Here is an 18,478-nt window from a genome sequence, read left to right as displayed (position 1 = left end):
TGGCTGGACCAGCAGCCAAGGGGGACCTGTTCCTACAGGGCACGCCTCCTCCAAGGACAGAAAAGGCGACAAGCACGCAGGATCCACGTGGGCTGGTCTGGAGTGCAAGTAACAACTTTACCTCCAAAGTGGGTCCAGTCGACAGACTTGCTGGGTAAAGACAACCTAGGAAGGAAGGTGCGGGGGGACAAAGTTACCGAGCTCGCCCGGACAGCCTTCTCGGGGCTGTTCATTGCCACAAGGCTGGATCACTTCCTTGCAGTCAAAAGCAGCAACAGCCTAACGAAGCTTCAGTACCCAGGTGCCCAGGGTCTCAGAGGTGGCGGTGCACAGCGGACAGGGACCAGCACACCCACCAAGCACGACCAGCTCCCCAGGGCGCAGACGTCCTCCCTTGGAGCTCGTGCCATGGCCGATCTCTGCTCGGCTCTCCGAGGCGACGGAGCGCCCCAACATACTGCCAGCTACTTTCTACTCAATGTGCCGTGTACCTGAGCCGTGTACCTGAGGTGCCATGTACCTGAGCCCGTTACACCAAATCTCACTCAACAAGAGAAATCTCTGTCAAATTCCACCTGAGATCATGACGTTGAAGAAAAATTAAAACCAAGACCTTGTTTAGCAAGAGCCAAGGACTCGAACCCTGGAACTGGTGGGATTCCCTCGCCCCCCACCCTCGATAACGGGGTTGGAAAAGGCTGTAGAGGAAGGGTGGGGACAGCGGCTCAGGCCTCCGGGAGGCAAGCCGGTGCGCGAGCGCGGGCGTGCGGGAGGGCTCGCCCTGAACCACTGACTTGCTTTCCATCAGAGGAACCGCATTACCTACGGCTGCAGGAGGACACACCGGGACAGGGATTCCTAGGTCACCCGGATACCAGACACCCCCCCTCACGCTCTCAGAGCACACAGCCCCGCAGGGCAGCCCCCGGGTGAGCTCGCCCAAGCGCCCTTGCAGGACAGCCCCGCTGCGGCTGGCGGCCGCGCACGGGCAAAGGCAGCGGCTGGAAGGACAGAGGGCAGCGGGCCGCCGCCGTGAGCACAGAGGATGAGCCCCACTCCCCTCAGGCTCGGCCCGAGCCTCCTGCCGCAGGCGCGGGGAGAGAAGGGTCGCCGCGGCGGGGCCTTACTTGCTCAGCTCCTTGCTGTGTGCGTCCGCTCCCTGCTGGACCAGCTTGTCCAGGACTTCCGCGGGGGAGGGCGAGGGCGGATAGTCTTCCTCTGCGTTTCCTTTTGCTTTCTTTAACAGTTCCTTGGTCTTCTTGCTGACAAAATGATGGGCGGTCTTTGGCAATGCCACCTCAAAAAGATGATCGTAAGGGGGAGGCTGCCCACTTCCAAACCCCACTCCCCTCTGAGGCGGAATTTTACAAGGGCTGGGAGTGAGGATGCTGGTCTCCAGCGAAGTCTGGCGCTCCCTGTGCCCGGCAGGGCTCTCGGCGGCGCCTCCGCAGGGCGGGTCTATGGGAGTAAAGGCTTGCTTTGGTGTGTCAGGCCCAAGCTTGTCCAGGGAGGAGTTTAAAGGCTCAGGGTTCACACTGGCGCCCTGAGCGCCAGAGGTGGCCGAATGGTTCTTGCGAGGACAGCCCGGGAGATTGTCCTGGTAGAAGGGAGAGTCAAAGCCTCCTCGAGGAACCAGGGGCTCAGTCTCGGCCGTCGTGATCTCGGACAGTTCTTTAGAGATGGCCGCTGAGGGGAGGGAGAGAGACAAGAGCCAGCACTGTGAACGGGCTACCTGGGTACGGCCGGGCCGTGCAGGGCTGTGTGCTGCCAAGGGCCACACGGTGCGACACTTAAAGGGCCACCCCTTTCCTTGGCATAGGACCCAGAATACACCTCCCACCTTCTTCCCCCAAGAGAAGAAAAACCAAGCAAGCCTGGGAGAGCTGACACTCGGTCCCGGTTTCAGGGCACGCTGAGAGCTTTACCATCTCGCAGTAATCTCGTACGAGCCCAGAACCCTCACACTACCTTCTTCTTTAGCTTTCTCGATGCTGTCCTCTTCGGAGGCGAGGTCTCCTAAAAACCCTGGAAGGTCACTTAGAGCGACAGAACCTTTGCTGCCAGGTAGCTCTTCTAAGGAGAAACGAAAACAGCTCAAGTCAAAGAACTACACAGTAACCCCCCAACTGTGAAAGCGCTCGCCCCGCGTGGATGGCGTCCGTAAGCCTTCTTCCTGCCGTGTGAGGCGAAGAGACTAGAACCAGCGCGCCCCGCCCCCGCCCCAGAGCGGCCCCAGAACACGAGGCTACTGCAGGGAATCTAATTAAAGGTACTGAAAACCATAACCCCACAGAAAATAAAATTCTCCATTCTCAACACCTGAGAGATCAGCTAAACACCACAACCTGACCGGCTCAAAATGCACGTAACAGGTACTTCACGGCAAGAACTTAAGGACTTTTTTTGATGTTATTATTAGGTTGGTTTTTGGACTTAATTACGCCTCACTACCTCTGGCCTTCATCAGTGTGTGGTGTTCCCGAATTTCCCTGTTTGCACACACAACCCAAGAAGAGACAAGCAAGGTCTAGGGTTACGCAGAGACTTTACCTAGTCCTCTGTCGTTTGGGAGATGGTGCTGTCTATGTAGACAGGGCCTTGCTGAATCTGTTTTTTCTTCCTGAAAAGATAGGTACCACTTATGTCATCAGGCAGAAAACTGTGTATGTGTGCTCTTGTGTAAAAGACATATCCTAAAAATCTAAACTTTAACACATTATAAAAGAGTTTAACATTTGGCTCAGTGGTTTAAGCACTGTTTGGTCTCAAGTACCTTCACAGTCTTAAAAACCAGGAGTCCCATGAGCTTTTATTTATGTGGTTCTAGTACAGTTACTACACTAGAAATCAAAACAAACATTTTAAAAATGTTTACTACTTCACTTAAAAAAAAATAAATCCAGGGTGCCTGGGTGGCTCAGTTGGTTAAGCAACTGTCTGGCTCAGGTCACGAACCCGGAGTCCCGGGATCGAGTCCCACATCAGGCTCCAGGCTCCACGGGGCTCTGACCTTCTCACCTCTCAGGCTCTCTCTCACTGTCTCTCTCTCAAATAAATAAATAAAATCTTTTAAAAATAATAATAACAATAATAAATCCATTATATGTAAACATAAATGATACAAATTCTTAAGAAAAATAACTATAGTTTCCACAACAATACACACAAAGTCAGTGAGATGAGTGAACCTCTTCTGCCTTCGTGTGCTCCCTCTTCTGTGTCTGGCCGAATGGAAGGAAGCCGGAAGCTCAGACCAGCCTCTGCGCTCAAGCTGCTGCACTGTGTTATTTTGGCTAAAGCATACGAAGGAACTTCTAAGCCCCAGTGTTAAGTAGTTATAAAATGACTTAACCTTTGATGACTTGACAAGGAGTCATTTCTCAGGGGTTACCACGTGAAATCTGAAAGCAGGCCATGTGTTCGAGACCACGGGGGGACTCTGGGCTCTGCACTTTTGCCTATGGCGGCTCTGGACCATCGCACAACCGGACACTTAGAAGATCCTGACTCGCCCCTTTGGGCTTCCCAGTGTGGAAATATTCACCATATGACATAAAAAACTCGATTATTCACCGGGCTCCCTAGAACTTTTCAATCTCTTCACAAAAGTCTCGGGATACCATCAAGCTCATAGCGACAAAGATCAGGTCTGTCGTACTCTAGTTTTACCTGAAAACTGAATTTTGCCACCAGCAGCAAAGCCTGTCCATTGTTTATTTTGAAGTGACAGCTGGTCACGTAAGCAGCAGCCTGTCCCACGCCCGGGTCTAAACAAGCATCGGCCGTCGGTCGGCTGTCCCTTCACATCACACTGGCGCTCCCCGAGAAACACAGCAGGTCTAGCCATCAACTCACATCACGGCACCAGGGTCTGTTATGGATTCCCCTATTTTCTCTCAAAGAATATCAAATAGGTATGTCCTCAAGGGTCACGATATACTAAAATAAATCCTTCTTACTCCTTTCCATGAACACTCTTAAGGCACTGGCATTTTGGCTTTTTTATCTTTTGTACTTTCAAACCGAAGACACACGTGACAGAAGGCGGCGTGCACCAGACAGTTTGGTGCCAGCCCTGATCTGTGCTGGGGGCCGGCCCTTCTCCCCGGCATCGCTCTGTACCACGAGTGCAAACGCCAACGCGGTCAAGAGGGAAAGGGCAGGTTGGTATTACTACGAAAGCCGTCGAGCTCCTGGGTCCCCCGAAAGGCTTCTGGAGCTCCAGGGTAAGCAGTTAACACTCTGAGAGCTGCTCGCGAGTCTATATTCAGTTGCCCTGATCCAAACCCACCACATACCCGGTCCAAATTCCATCTGACATAACGAGCTTCGCACCCAAAGTGAGGCCGCATGTGGGTCACCGAGCTGGGGCAGAGGGAGCACAGACACGCCGGCACGTACCTTCTTGGGGGGTGTGGCTGTGGCCGGCCGCAGGGAAATGGGCACGTAGTCGTCCGAGGGGCAGAGCGGGGCGGGAGGGGGAGACGTTGCTGGGGTTCCCAGAGGGGTTCCTTTTCCACCTGCTCACAGGCAAGGACAACATACACACCATCACCAAGCCTATTAGAAAACTGAATCTTTTCAACCTGCCTGCGACAATGAAGAAAGCCACTAGAGTGAACTTTCTAGGCAGCTTGAGTCTTTTTTTTTTTTTTTTTTTTTGGTTCACTTTCTAGGTTCAGAAAACCCCCAAGCTTTGTATGAACTGTATGAACTGTCAACCACAGGCTGACTGCTGCAAGCAGCCCCAAACTCACTGCTGGATTAAGAGACAGTCCCTCGTCACACACAGCAGGCCCAGACCGACCCTCCGAATCCCACCGAATCCCACCTCAGACGTACATACCAGTTGTACCAAAGACTTTACTGTAAGGGTGTGACAGATCAGGTGGGACATTTCCAGGAGACGTTGGAGGAGTGGTCATACCACAAACCGAAGATGGGCTCCAGAGAGCAGCCTGGGGAGTTAATGAGGCGCGTCAGCAGTGAGAAAGAGCACCAAGGCACCCCTAAAGGCCTGTACTCATGACCGGACAGAAAAACTCATCTTATTAAAACTTTATTATGATGCATTTTGTAAATCTAGACTCCAAGAGAAACCCAAGTGGCAACAGTAACCACCGTTCCTAATACCACCTTTCCTTAAAAATAACTCCTAAAATGAGCACAATGAGATCATCCCAACCAGATGCTAACTCCCGACCCCAGTGGTCCGCTTCACCAGCACGCAGAGAAGCAAGCAGGCGCACTCTTTCACACCATACTTGTGGCGGCTCAGTCAACAGCCGTGTCGATGGGGGACTCAGAGTCTGAGGTGGCTGCCCGGGCGTATTTAACAACGTCAGCCGAGCGCTGGAATACGGGGTCGAGGTAGCACTCCCTACAATGAAAGGCAAAGAGTATGCGAGATCAGTGTGCGGTTTGAGATGATCAGTGTGCGGTTTGAGATGATTCTGGGGGAAAAAACGGCCCCCAAACCATACGATAATGCTCATATTTCTTAGATAACTGAGGGGACTGCTGACGTCGTAGGGACAAAGTAACACTTAAATGCCTTTTTAAGTGTTCTTTGGAAATAGCTCGGTAAGGTTGTTCTTTGGTTTGGTTTTTAAGTTTTTCTTTGTTTAGGGCGCCTAGGTGGCTCTGTCGGTTAAGCATCTGTCTGCCTTCAGCTCAGGTCATGATCCCAGGGTTCTGGGACCAAGCCCCATATCAGGCTCCTTGTTCAGCGGGGACCCTGCTTCTCCCCCCGCCTGCCGCTCCCTCTGCTTATGCTTGCTCTCTCTCTGTTGCTCGCTCTGTGTCCAATAAATGAAATCTTTAAAAAGGATTATTTAGGGGCACCTGGGTAGCTCAGTGGGTTAAAGGCTCTGCTTTCGGCTCAGGACATTGGTCTCTGAAGAAAGACCCTTGATCCCAGGGTCCTGGGATCGAGCCCCGCATCAGGGGGGTCTCTGCTCAGCGGGGAGCCTGCTTCCCCTCTCTCTGCCTGCCTCTCTGCCTACATGTGATCTCTGTCAAATAAATAAAATCTTTCCCCAAAAAAGATTATTTATTAAAAATTGATTATTAAAAGATTATTTGAGCAAGAGCGAGCGGGGAGGGGGAGGAGGAGGGAGAGAAAGAGGGCAAGAATGTCAAACAGACCCCCCCCAGAGTGTGGCCCCAACTCATAGCTCAACCCCAGGACCCTGGGATCATGACCTGAGCCGAAATCAAGTTGGACACTCAACCAACACAGCCATCCAGACTCCCCAAGTTCAGGAAGGTCTGATGTCAAGTTAAAAACTTCAGGGCAACTTGAAAAAGCACAGCCTGGATGACACCCCTAATCGGTAGTACCTACAGATAAGCCTGGCTTCTCTAGAAACCAATTCTCAACTGTCCAGATTCACTCAAACTGTGTCCGTGAGTGCAGCAGCCCAGGGGCCTCACTGCAAGCGTCTGAAACAAAGACCCCCTGTCAGGGTGCTTCCAGGAAAGCAAACCCTCAGGTCCATACACCTCGTTCTGTGTTAAAGACCCATCCCTGGTCCACTGGCGTACTGTCGGGTAGGAGGCCAAAGATGTGGGGCTCCGAATTAAACTTGAAAGAGGGGTTAGTCAGGAGAAACTGGAGGCTTTAATTTTCAGCATCTGGGAAACAGTTCCTAGATGCTGCAGTGAGTCTCACCCCAGGAAAAGAAAAATTAAGCGGATATAAATGAGCCATGCTTTCCAGAGACAAAGCCGAGGTCACTCTTACCGCAGCTATTTTGCGTGTCGACATAAGGGCTGGCGGCCACATTGGCCGCACGATGAGGAAAGCGCGCGGACACCTGCGGGGACACGGAGTCGCCGTCTTCGTATGAGGCTTCTGCGGGGTCCAGAGAGATTTTGGCACACTCTATTACAACATCGTGTGTTTCTAATCTCTTCCACCTAGAAGAGGCAACGACAGTTAAGAAAGGCAAGCTGTAATCCATTTAATCAAACACCCAACTCTCAAGAATGCTAATGCAAGGCCAGGCACAGAGCCAGGATTAGCGACGGACAAGGCAGAAGAACCCCACCAGCCCAAGCATTACACCGTGCTTACTAAGAATCAGGCATCCATTTTCTAAACCTCCACCTTCCCTGTTTAAACTGGGCATATCAGGTTATCAGAACCTCATCCGAAGCGAAAATGTCAACAAACAACTGGGCAGAGCCTCCAAAGAGAGCACAAACTATGCCGGTCACTGGGGGAGCTTCTCCCCCAGACCAAAGGTCATCAAAGGTCCGGGGAGGCCTGGAAGCTGCTGGTGGCTGCGGTGGGATTTAAGTTCTCCTGTCAAAGCCTAGGGGGTCCTACCCCATCTCTAGACCGGCAATATGGCGCAGAAAGACTCAAACCTCGAGGAAGTCCATGAGGACATTTTTTTAAATCAGCCAAAGATTCCTGTCATATGACCCACAGTTCCACTTCTAGGATTTAAGCCTGTGGAAATCAACACACGGCAAGATACAAAACAATGCTCAGCACAGCTCATCACAGAAAAAAGAAAAGAACCCAAAATCACACCAAGGGGATATATTCTATAGAAGAAAAATTATTACACCATCCTAAAAAGCTCTCAGCAGGTCACTGGCTGCCAAGTGTCAGGAAAGAGACTGACCACAAAGGACACGGAGAAACCTTGTGGGCATATGACACATTCTGTATCGTGAGTGTGACACTTGTCAAAACTTAACAAACGGATGAATTTTATTGTATGTCAACCATACCTCCCTAAAGCTGATTTTATTTTATTTATTTTTAAAGATTTTATTTATTTATTTGACAGAGAGAGACACAGCGAGAGGGAAGACAAGCAGGGGCAGTAGGAGAGGAAGAAGCAGGCTTCCCGCCGAGCAGGGAGCCCAACGTGGGCTCGATCCCAGGACCCTGGGATCATGACCTGAGCTGAAGGCAGGTACTTAACGACAGAGCCACCCAGGCACCCCCTAAAGCTGATATTAAAAGTCGTGTTTACAAGACTCAGTGGTTTAAGACGGTCAGGATAGTGAGCTCCGACAAAGATTCAAAACTACTCAGAGCTACGCCACGAGAGAGAGACGAGGGCACCAAGTGTTCAGATTAAAAGACCCGAAAGTCATGGGCGATGTCCTTTCCCTTCTCACCTCTCCAGTATTTGCCAAGCGGTCTACAAAGCCCTAATAATGAATACACCAGGGACCTGCTCCAGTATGAACTTTAAGACGGCGTAATTTCGCTATCCAGTTATCCAAGAAAGCAGGAATCCAGCAAGACTCATTTTCATGTTCCAAATTTCACAGAAAAATCAGCACTGCACTAAGGGCACGCCATGGATTTACCCCAACAAAACATCAGCTTCCATACAATTGCTCTAGAAAACGCACCACTTGATCTGAGACGGTGACGATGGGATACCAAATACAGAACCAGAGAGTCCCCAGGGCACGGGCAGCATCCCTCGGGGCAAACCCTTTCGCATCAGCACCGCCCCTGCAGTCTGAGCGGGTGCTCCCTGCCCGGGGTTCCTGCGTGCTAAGGGCGGCCGCCTCCCCAGGTACTCCCGGCACCAGGGGCGAGGGGTGAGGGGACAGCACGGGTCAGGACGCTTACGTACACGCAGGAGCCTCGCTTTTAGAGAATCCAGTGGACTCACAACACAGTAGAATATACATTTACATGTCTGAGTTAATCGGACTTATGCTATTTCCTTGGTTCTTAAAAGCATTTTTCACATCCAATGTCTCTGAAACTGAGAAGTCAGATCTAATTAGTTGTGTGTTAGTTTTTGTGGCATTTTTTTCTTTCTCAGACGAACCCAAAATAGAAGGGCTCCGTGACATCTTGCATTTGATGAAACAGGGCTGTTTAAAGAGTCAGATAAAAGGTCCCTCCCGCGTCCTTCCCCTCAACCACTTCCCCGGTCTGTCGGCGGAACCGGTACCCCGCCTGCATATTATTTTGAAAGAATACGCTCTACGCTCTGAATTTCCCGTATACAGACTGTCCCCATCCCCTGCAGACTGCTACTAGGGCCAGCGAGGGCGCAGACCGCTTCCGAAAATCCTTCTCCCTCCCCCCTGCTCTCAGCAGACGGATCATAGTTTTGCTTTCTTCAAAATTAGTTTTCAGAAATTAGAGTGAACTATAAGATTTCCTTTTCTGTTAGACTCAGTTTATCCTGGAGTTTGGATTTTTCTGTTTCTTGTCCTGAGTCCTCTGTGTTTCTATTACAATCTTCCTAACCGGACTCAACAGCTCTGAAACAAGGCCTGATACAACTTTTACACGACGCTGTGCAAATAAGCACCGGAATTACCCCCCGACCCCCGCCGCACTAGCTCCCCTCTGGAGGCCTCTCTCTCTCACTCCGCCGAGACTGGTTTGTTCGGAGGGCTGCTATGCAGTGTTACCCAAAGACTTCCCGTGACCACGATCCAAAGTCAAGTCCCCCTTGCCTCCTGGGCTCAGTCTCACCGGATTCCACTCTCATTCTGATAGAGCGCAGGCCCCAGTCGCTAGCTGAGAAGGGGGTCTATGGGAGGTAAGTGTCACGGAAGCTGGGCGCTAGGTAAGCCCCTTTGATCAGGACAGGCATGTCCTTCAATATCCTGATTGCTATATTTCTTCGTATTTTTCATACTTGTATTGGAAATTTTCTTCTATTATGTTTTCACAAAAGTTTTCTCCTCTCTATAGCTTTTTCCTTGAATGTTGGCTTCTTGGACTGATTATTTTAAGTTTCTTAGTTCTCTGCTCAGAAAACTCATCTCTATCCACTGATTCTGCTGAGACAGTCTTAACTCTACCTTCTAGTTCTTTTGTTGAAGTCATTTTTCACTTTCAAGGGTTCTCTGTCTCTGAATGTTTCCCTCCATGGCATTCTGACCTCTGCATGTACTCAAATGCCCCATCTCAGTGGCTACTCAGATACTTTCCTCCTCTCTCTGTATTATGTTTCTTTCTAGCTCCCTTTCCTTCTCTTTATGTTGGTCTCTCTCTCTTTCTCTTTTTTAAAGATTTTATTTATTTGAGAAAGAGCACAAGCAGCGGGGAGGGTAGCAGAGGGAAGAGCAGACTCCCCGCTGTGCAGGGAGCCCAAGGAGGGACTCAATCCCAGGACCCTGGGATCATGACCTGAGCCAAAGGCAGGTGTTTAACCGACTAAGCCACCCAGGCGCCCCTATCTTGGTCTCTTGTCTTTTGTGATAGAGCTTTCCTCGAAAGCCAGATGACCCCTGCCTAACACTGGAAGCGAGGCTCTCTAGGCTGGCCTGGAGCCTTCCAAGTTAGTATCACAGACTGAACATATGCATCCAATTATACAACCTCCCCAACCTACCAAGTCTACAGTATGGATTCGGTTGTTTTTAAATATAAACCTATGGGAAGGAGGAGAATGGGCAAAGACAGAGCAGCACGACAGGCTCCAAAAGCTAGAAAGCAGACAGGCCAGAGGCAACCTATGTAGCACATCCAAGGAAGCAGAACCCTAAGCTCCCATTGTTTCAAACCTAAAAGTCAACCTGACTTACACCGCAGGATCCTTAAAAAGCTAAAAAATTACACGTTGAGGTGCCTGGGTGGCTCAGTGGGTTAAGCCTCTGCCTTCGGCTCAAGTCATGATCCCAGGGTCCTAGGATTAAGCCCCACACCGGGCTCTCTGCTCAGCGGGGAGCCTGCTTCTCCCTCTCTATCGGCCTGCCTCTCTGCCTGCTTCTGCCTACTTGGGATTTCTCTGTCAAATAAATAAAAAAGAAAATAAAATAAATATATACATATATTAGAAAATGTTTACCCGTCAAGTACTTCTGGCACGGGAGCTAAACGGCAGGTAGGTGAGGACAGCTAGCGCGGGGAAGACGGGGTGAGAACTGTTTGAGGGTCCCGAGATCCCCTTCCCACCTCTACACTCCTGGGCAGCAGAAATCTGGGCTATTCTCTGGAGAGACTAAAACAGATTTTCGGGACTGAGCTATTCCAGAAATAGTTGAGGACACTTAAGTGAGCCATGTCCATTCTGAATGCCAAGACCACTAACCTCTCTCACCACCAGGCTCTTCCCTCCAGCGGCAGCCAGATACGTACACACACACACAACCACATACACGTCTCTCTCACACACACACACACACACACACACGTCACACACACACATACCCAGGAAGCTCAGAGGTGACAAGTCCCACCCTGTGGACAGCTTTTTGGTCACCCTACCCAGACACCCGCAGATTACCAGATCTTTGCGGAAAGCCTCAAAGACTTCAAAAGAAAGACAGTGTACGGATTGCACGGGGAACAAACAACTCCCAGATACTCGAAGATGTGCGCATCCATGAGACCTAAGACAGGCGACTACAAAGAGGAGCACTGAGAGACCCATGAAAAGGTCTTAGATGCCCAGAACAAGGCACGAGGAAGGAAACTTACAACAGGATTAAAAGCTAAAGATGAGGAAACCTTCAGAAAGAACAAAAGAGCAGAGAGAAAAAAACAGGAGAGCAAAGAAAAGTAGAGGACACTCTAGGAGGCCCCGATCGACATCCCAGCAGCTCCAGACAGACAGACAGATCGGAAGGAAGGAAATCAAGCACAAGATAATTAGAGAAACTTTCCTAGAACGTGAAAGAAAGAGTTTCCAGATTAAAGAAGGAGAGTAGGTTCTGACGAGGCAATGTTGGAACATGAGAAGAATACAGGGAGGGCTCTACCGGCTCCCACAGAGAAAAACACAGCCAACACGGCCAACACAGCCATGAGAAAGAAGAGCCTGGGGTCACAGCAGCAGCACTGGCAGCAAGACGCGATGTCTGAATAAAGCCTTCAGGCTGCAGAATGAAGGGCCCGGAAGTCTGTACCAACCACATGGCTGCTGGAAGGTACACTCCCCGAAGACAAGAGCAAACCCAGAAAAGAGGCAGGAGACACAGGGGATGGGAGGTTCTGCACAAGGCACGGATCCGGCAGGCGGGCAAATAGACAGGCATGTGGCGGGCCATCACCCTCGTCCCCGCACTGTCTTCTTGATGGGGGGACGCAGTGTGCAGGTGACCCCAGCCCGATACATTGTTTCTGCTCAGTCTGTCCTAAGTGAGCACTGATGAAGGCCCTGCTCTCCCTTCCCTGCCGGGATCCGCGGTGCAGGCAGACCCTGCCCTGCCCTGCTCCTGGGAGCTGGTCACCGTGAGCCAAGAGGCAGCACGCGCGGTCTTCGTCCTCTGCCACGTTTCAGCAGCACATCCAGGAACCGGCCTCGCTGCAGGCTCTGCCAGATGCTCTGACTTGGGGGAGCGCTGTGTCTCAGGTCGCCCCCGTGCATGACCTGGCCCACTGACGCCCCCGCCCGGGGCCCTGCAAACTCTCAATGAAGGGAAGCCAGATGAGGACACGAACACCGGTGTCTTCCTCTCGCCTCCCGGGAGCCCTCATCTGATAGCGACAGGACCGGCCCTTTCCTTAGCCTGGCTCGACTTCCCAATTCACTTTCCAAAAGCACAACAATACATGGGGTAAAACTTGACAGAAAAGAAAGAACGATTAACATAAAAGCAAGACCGGACATTTCTTTGGAGTGGGGCAGGGAACGGGGAGAAAGATGGGAGCAAGCACAGGGAGAAACTGGCTGGTGGCTGCGGGCGCAGGGACTCCTGTGACGTCGCTGCACTTTACGGGCATAGCACGTATACCTGTCCCCATGCCCGTCTCTCTCACACGGAGCTGTTTCGCACCAACTACGGCTCCGTGTGGCAGAGGGAGGGCTTGTGAGGGGAGATCAGGCAGTGAACCAGCTTTTTCAGTGGGAGATCCCCAAATGTCAGTTATGTGTGGACAGGTTTCCCCAAAAAGCATTCCGTCTTCTGCCAGCGGGAGCATCTGCCTAGCTGCCAGCCGGAGAAGGGGGGAGGAGGGAGCTGGGCATCTCAGCGCTCCGTGCAGGGAATCACTCCCGCTCAGCTCTGCCCGCCCCACCCCGGCATCCTCGAATGGGAAGTCTCTGGGAAGTCTCACAGCTGCTTTTCCCCTGGGGAATAAACCTGGAGACTTCTTGGGGTCCCCTGGAGGGCACCTGGCCACCTGCAGGGGCAGCTCTCCCCTCGACATCTACGCTTCCCATACCCCACTTGTTTCCAACCACACGCCGCTCGGCCTGCCTCACAGTCACCGCTACCACCGAGCCCATAGCCTTCCGGGGGCTCCGCGGACCACGTGTCTGCCCTGTAACCGCCTCCGCTCCCTGGCAGGAGCTGTTAATTCTGTACGTGAGGAGTGTGTTTCCGACAAGTACGAAGTTTGAGCTGCACAAGCCCATCAGAACAGTGACTCTCTACGTAGAAGAACCTATATTCCCAAATAACCCCACAGGAGGGACATCGCCTTGATCACATGACTAATCTGTCAAGAGACGCTGTGAAATTCTGAGTTGCCAGCCTCATCTCTATACCTTCGAGGGTCCAGTTCGTGGTCCTTGGATCCAGTCACTAATTCCGGGTGAATTCGCACGTGCTCCATCATTGGCTAGAAGAGTAGGGGTTGACAAATTATAAAAGGTTAAATTTCTGTGGCATCTCCCCGCAACAGAGTATTAGTTGACAATAAAAAGGAGTCCAGACACCTGCTACAGCATGGATGACCCCTGAAACATTCCGCCATGTGAACGAAATCAGTCCCAGAAGACCACGTACTATGTGATCCCCCGTCTGGGAAGCGCTCGTCAGGGAGGCAAGTCTACAGACGCAGACGCAGAAAGGACATCAGTGGTTGCCCAGGGCTGGGGCCGGGGGCAGAGCCGAACTGCTTTTCAAAATCTGTCCCCTACTGAATGCACGGGTCCCCGCCGCAGCGCGTGCGCACGGCACGCGACTCTCCAATGAGCAGCCGTCACTCACCCTGACCACCTCTTCGAAAGTGTCCAAGTTCTCCTTCATACTGTAGTGAGAGCGTAGAAAGGAGACAAAGTTGCAGGGGTACATTCCGTAGAGGCGATGAAAGAGAGCGTAAACACTGGCGTGGAGATGGACAAGATAGATCTCTGTCACATGGCCTGAAACAGGAAATCACAGACAGAACACTCAGCCAGACACAAGCAAAGGTGAGCACGCGGCCACCAGCGTGACCTGCGGTCGACTGCCCCCACCTCGCTCCGCAGATAACGAATGTTTCTCTAAAAGGCAAATCTGAACACACCAAACGCCCCTATTTAAAATCTATCAAGGGCTCCCTACGGCCTTTGGATAAATGCCGATCTACTTAGAATGACCCATAAGCCTCCGACAGATGTAAAGCTCCTCTCCGGTCTTCCCTCGACCCTCTCACAATGCTGACCTAACTTTCTCATGATAATCCCTCGCCCTAAAATCTGTTCTTGTTGCTTTTTATTATTATTTTACGTAAACTCTATGCCACACACGGGGCTCAAACTCAAGACCCTGAGGTCAAGGGTAGCGTGCTCTACCAACTGAGTCAGCCAGGGCCTCCCAGTCTGTAACGATACTTCTCCACTCTCGCATTCAGCATGAATTTCTTAAGCTTCTTGAACAGTCCTGTCTCCCTCACCTCTGCACCCTTAGTGCCTAGCACAGTGCTTGGTGCAGGACGAGTATTCAAACATTTGCAGAACAAATGTGAGAGATCCTTTTGAAATCAGACTGTAGTCTTAGCTCTGCAGATTCGTAACTAAGGAGTGAAAAAACTATTATCCAGAAACTAGCTTAAAGCTCTGAGAGTGGGAGAAACCCAACACTTTGTCCATCGCACCTCACCCAGACCCCGCGGAGAAGCCCGAGTCCACCGGATCCGCATGGCTCTTCCACAATAATGCACAGACCACTCCTCTGCCCCCAAGAGCGTCCTAAGTAACCAGCATCACCTGGCTCTTGCACTTATTATTTAATCCCGTACAGGAAGCCACATATCTGGTGTGACATGGCTTACACACTTCATCTTTCTGACATGAACAGCTCGTGCTGGGCTTCTGAAAGACTCCAAGTATCACGTGCTTACAGCTGTGGAATCACCTGATAGAGCCTGACTCCCTGCCAGGATGGGAAGAAATCCCACTACTACAAAACAAGGACACCGATCAGGACCCCCCGCATCCTCCCTCCTTCACATGCAAGACACGGGTTTCTCAGAACCCGAGGTTTGTTTGTCTTCTGTGACAACAGACCAGCAGAGTAAGACAAAAAAGGTGCCACAAGCCTAGTCTTGTATTGCTGTGACCCAGACTGTGAAGGTATTTTGAGAGATGGAAGTTTACCAACAATGAGAAGGTTTTACATCCTACCAGTTTCTCTGACAACTAATGCTCTTAAGCCAACAGGATGAGGAAGGTGTCCAACAGCCGGGCTTCGTATTTGTGCCTACAATGAGCAGGCACGCACACACCCAAGGCACTCCTCAGCTGCTGGTGACCACCACCCCCTCGAGCCACGGAATTCTACATGCCTTCCTTCACAGCCCATGACCTGTTGATCACGAGTGAAAGCATTCACTTGGCAGGGAACAACAGGTACGTAAGGACATCTTTACCTGGTTTCTTCAGGCACCACGACGAAAGACGGCCGAAAATATCAAAGAAATCATGAAGGTGCTGCTTCCCCGACTGTGGAATCATGGGAAGCATGGTGATCAGCACTAGGACACCTGTTGTGAGGACGATGACATCGGTATCCATCTGCAGAAGGAACGGCCAGGCAGGGAGAGCCGTCGGTCAGGCACAGCGTCAGGACCAGCACACCAAGGTGCTGCTCTAAATTCCACAGGGATCACAAATTACAGGTCCCCTCACGGACTCATGTCCCTATCCCTCACGTCTGGGGGGGAGTGACACGGATCAGCTTCGACTGTAGTGAGTCTACCAAGATCACTTCTGCTACCCCCGCACAAAGCTATATGGGAAACAAACTTCACCTTGACCTGGGGACGCCCAAGTCCTCCAGCCGGCGGACACTCTGCCTATAGCACATGGACGGAAGCATGACAAGCTGCCTTCACCAGAACAAAGGAACACGACAGTTTCCGTTCATGCAACCAAATCTTCACTTCACTTACTTTTTGTTAATCCTTTTAAAAAACACTACACAAGGAATGTAATACAGTATTTTTTAAAGGATGACAACAGAAGTCATCCTTTAAAAAATACTCTAAGAAGAAATTAGCATAGTGCTAACAAGTCTCCTTAATTGCTCACCTTTATAGCAGCATTTACAGATCAGCAAATAAAAGAAGTAACGGTGACCTCTGACCATGTCTATAGTTTAAATATCAAGTCATATAACTTCAGGCTAATTGAAGATATTTAATACCCAATGGATAATGAATCAACTCGGCATAGCTACAGCGGCTCACCTGACCCATAATTAAATCATGAATGTTGGCCAAGTAACTGGAATTCAGATTTAAGAAACAAAATATTAATCGGAAGATTACCATGCAGGCTAAGACTTCATTATTACTGTTAAAAAAAGAAAAGGAAATCTACGAGTCTGGAAATAAAGCCTTAAGTAGATTTCGTTTTACATTAAGCACTAAGCCTTTTGTCACGGCCAACACCTGTCGAGTACGAAGAACATAAAATACTGGTAGGAGAATCAAGAACACATAACCAGTTCCATACAAAGGACTAACCCTAATTTGCTTATGGTAATACTCTAACGGATGGCCTGGGTAGCAGCCCATGAGTGACTGCCGAAGCTTACTTACCCTTTTGGAAAAGGGAAGTGTTCTACAACCTGAACTGAACTGTGCGGCCTCAAGATGGAGTTATATTCTCACCAATCCACTCACTTAAAAAAAAAGTTAAGTTGTTCCAATTTTCCTTGTTTTTTGTCAACATTCAGTCCCATGTTTTTAGGAAGCCCTAGCAACGCGACTCCCACCTCCAGGGGGAATGACATGGCGACCCCGCTGCAGAGACACAAATCAGTTGCAGGGTGCTATATCGGACGACCCAAAGGTGCTGCCCACCGAGAACAAACACTACTGGGTATTTTCACGTCTCTGTGAGGTAGAGGCAGTTAGTATTAGCCACACTGTCTTAGTCTACAGCTAGGAAAGGGGTCCGGGAATTACAAGAGATTTAGCTAATAGCCTGGAGTATTTCAGCAAGCCACCGTCAAAACTAAAACCCCAAAGTTCTATTTAGGTTTTGACTCGCTGTGTAGAAAAATACACTACATTTAGTGCGTAAGGCAGACTGCGACCCCGGAGGCCTTGCATTAACAAAACCTTAATTATGGCTGCAACCAGCACCTGCTCCTAAATGGTTAAACAGAGCTGGCAGCCACTTTTCCCCGAGCTAAAAGAGAATCCGGGCTTCCCCCAAAGAGAAACCAGATGTTTAACGGAGGGAAGACTGGACGACGCCGGAGTCAAAGACGGTGGGAATAACGTCACGTTGAACCGTATCTGCTTCGACAAAAGGCGCTCACCATCACAGGGGCGCACAGAGAACGGACCGAGCCCCAACTCTGGACGATGTGCTAGTCGAGGAAAGCCAAATGCTGAAAGGTTCTAAACTCTCAAAGTTCAAACCTAGCTTACTTGCTTTAAAGCTCCCCAGAGTTTCAGAAACAATACTCATAAAGGCATTTCATTCAAACCCTTGCAAACATCGTACCTTGAGACATTTGAGTAAAGAAGGCAAAAGAGGTGCTTGGGAGAATTTGTGCTTCCATGGCGGCTGCAGCCTGATGACGTGCCCCAGCAGTGACAGGGCGGACAGCCGAGAGGCGGCTCTGCCCATGCACTCGTTCATTTTGTCCAAGAGGTGCTAAACACGTAAAAGATCAGGAGAAAGAGGTCTCAGTAAGGCTGGGTGGGGGTGGGAAGAAATCAAGGGAAATCCGAACGCAGTAGGGGACACCAACAGACGTAGCTGTAACGTATGCCAGTCCCCTGAGTTGCCACGGATGGGAAGCAAAGGCCACAAAAGATCTTTAAAAATCACAGTGGCACACCAAACACCGCTAAGTTCTGCCAGAGAGAGGGCAGCAAGTTGGCAAGTCCTGAAAAAGATCCCATGATACACATGTGCAAGTTGGGGGGGGACAGACTCCCTCACTCCTTATTAAAGTACAAATAAGCTACTTCTTCCAATAAGCGCTGACCCCAAGCCTGCGACAGGTTGTTGACGCTGTGAGGGGATCCAGCTGGAAGCAGTTGCTTATGGTACCATAGCCCTGTCTACACAGTTTGGCCCAAATATAAACTGGGTAGTCTAGAAATTAAAATTCAACAGAACAAAATATACTGGAAAAGCACACAATGGCTGGGTCTTCAAATCCTGGTGAGCCACTAGCATACAGAAACTCAACAGGTGGGGCTCCTGGGTGGCTCAGTTGTTGGGCAACTGCCTTTGGCTCAGATCATGATCCCAGGGTCCTGGATCAAATCCTGCATCGGGCTCCCTGCTCGGCGGGGCATCTGCTTCTCCCTCTCCCACTCCCCCTGCTTGTGTTCCCTCAATACCTCTCTCTCTCTCAA

At 50.6% G+C, this 18,478-nt stretch overlaps 1 protein-coding gene across 5 annotated transcripts in view; it reads right to left on the bottom strand.

The window, feature by feature from the left end:
• Nucleotides 1–18,478, bottom strand: part of TSC1 (TSC complex subunit 1) — a 48,554-nt gene that overhangs the window by 12,443 nt on the left and 17,633 nt on the right. For all 5 annotated transcript variants that reach the window (XM_059410441.1, XM_059410439.1, XM_059410440.1 and 2 more), the window contains 12 exons: nucleotides 17,613–17,765; nucleotides 15,524–15,668; nucleotides 13,882–14,036; nucleotides 13,437–13,510; nucleotides 6,746–6,921; nucleotides 5,265–5,380; nucleotides 4,847–4,958; nucleotides 4,402–4,520; nucleotides 2,551–2,620; nucleotides 1,969–2,073; nucleotides 1,128–1,686; nucleotides 122–165 (listed from right to left, as the gene is read on the bottom strand). In XM_059410441.1, the coding sequence (XP_059266424.1) occupies nucleotides 122–165; nucleotides 1,128–1,686; nucleotides 1,969–2,073; nucleotides 2,551–2,620; nucleotides 4,402–4,520; nucleotides 4,847–4,958; nucleotides 5,265–5,380; nucleotides 6,746–6,921; nucleotides 13,437–13,510; nucleotides 13,882–14,036; nucleotides 15,524–15,668; nucleotides 17,613–17,765 (1,828 nt within the window). The remainder of the gene's footprint in view (nucleotides 1–121; nucleotides 166–1,127; nucleotides 1,687–1,968; nucleotides 2,074–2,550; nucleotides 2,621–4,401; nucleotides 4,521–4,846; nucleotides 4,959–5,264; nucleotides 5,381–6,745; nucleotides 6,922–13,436; nucleotides 13,511–13,881; nucleotides 14,037–15,523; nucleotides 15,669–17,612; nucleotides 17,766–18,478) is intronic.

Source organism: Mustela nigripes, chromosome 9 (genome assembly GCF_022355385.1).
Source record: "Mustela nigripes isolate SB6536 chromosome 9, MUSNIG.SB6536, whole genome shotgun sequence".
Lineage (NCBI taxonomy): Eukaryota > Metazoa > Chordata > Mammalia > Carnivora > Mustelidae > Mustela > Mustela nigripes.
This window is presented reverse-complemented; position numbering and strand designations above follow the sequence as displayed.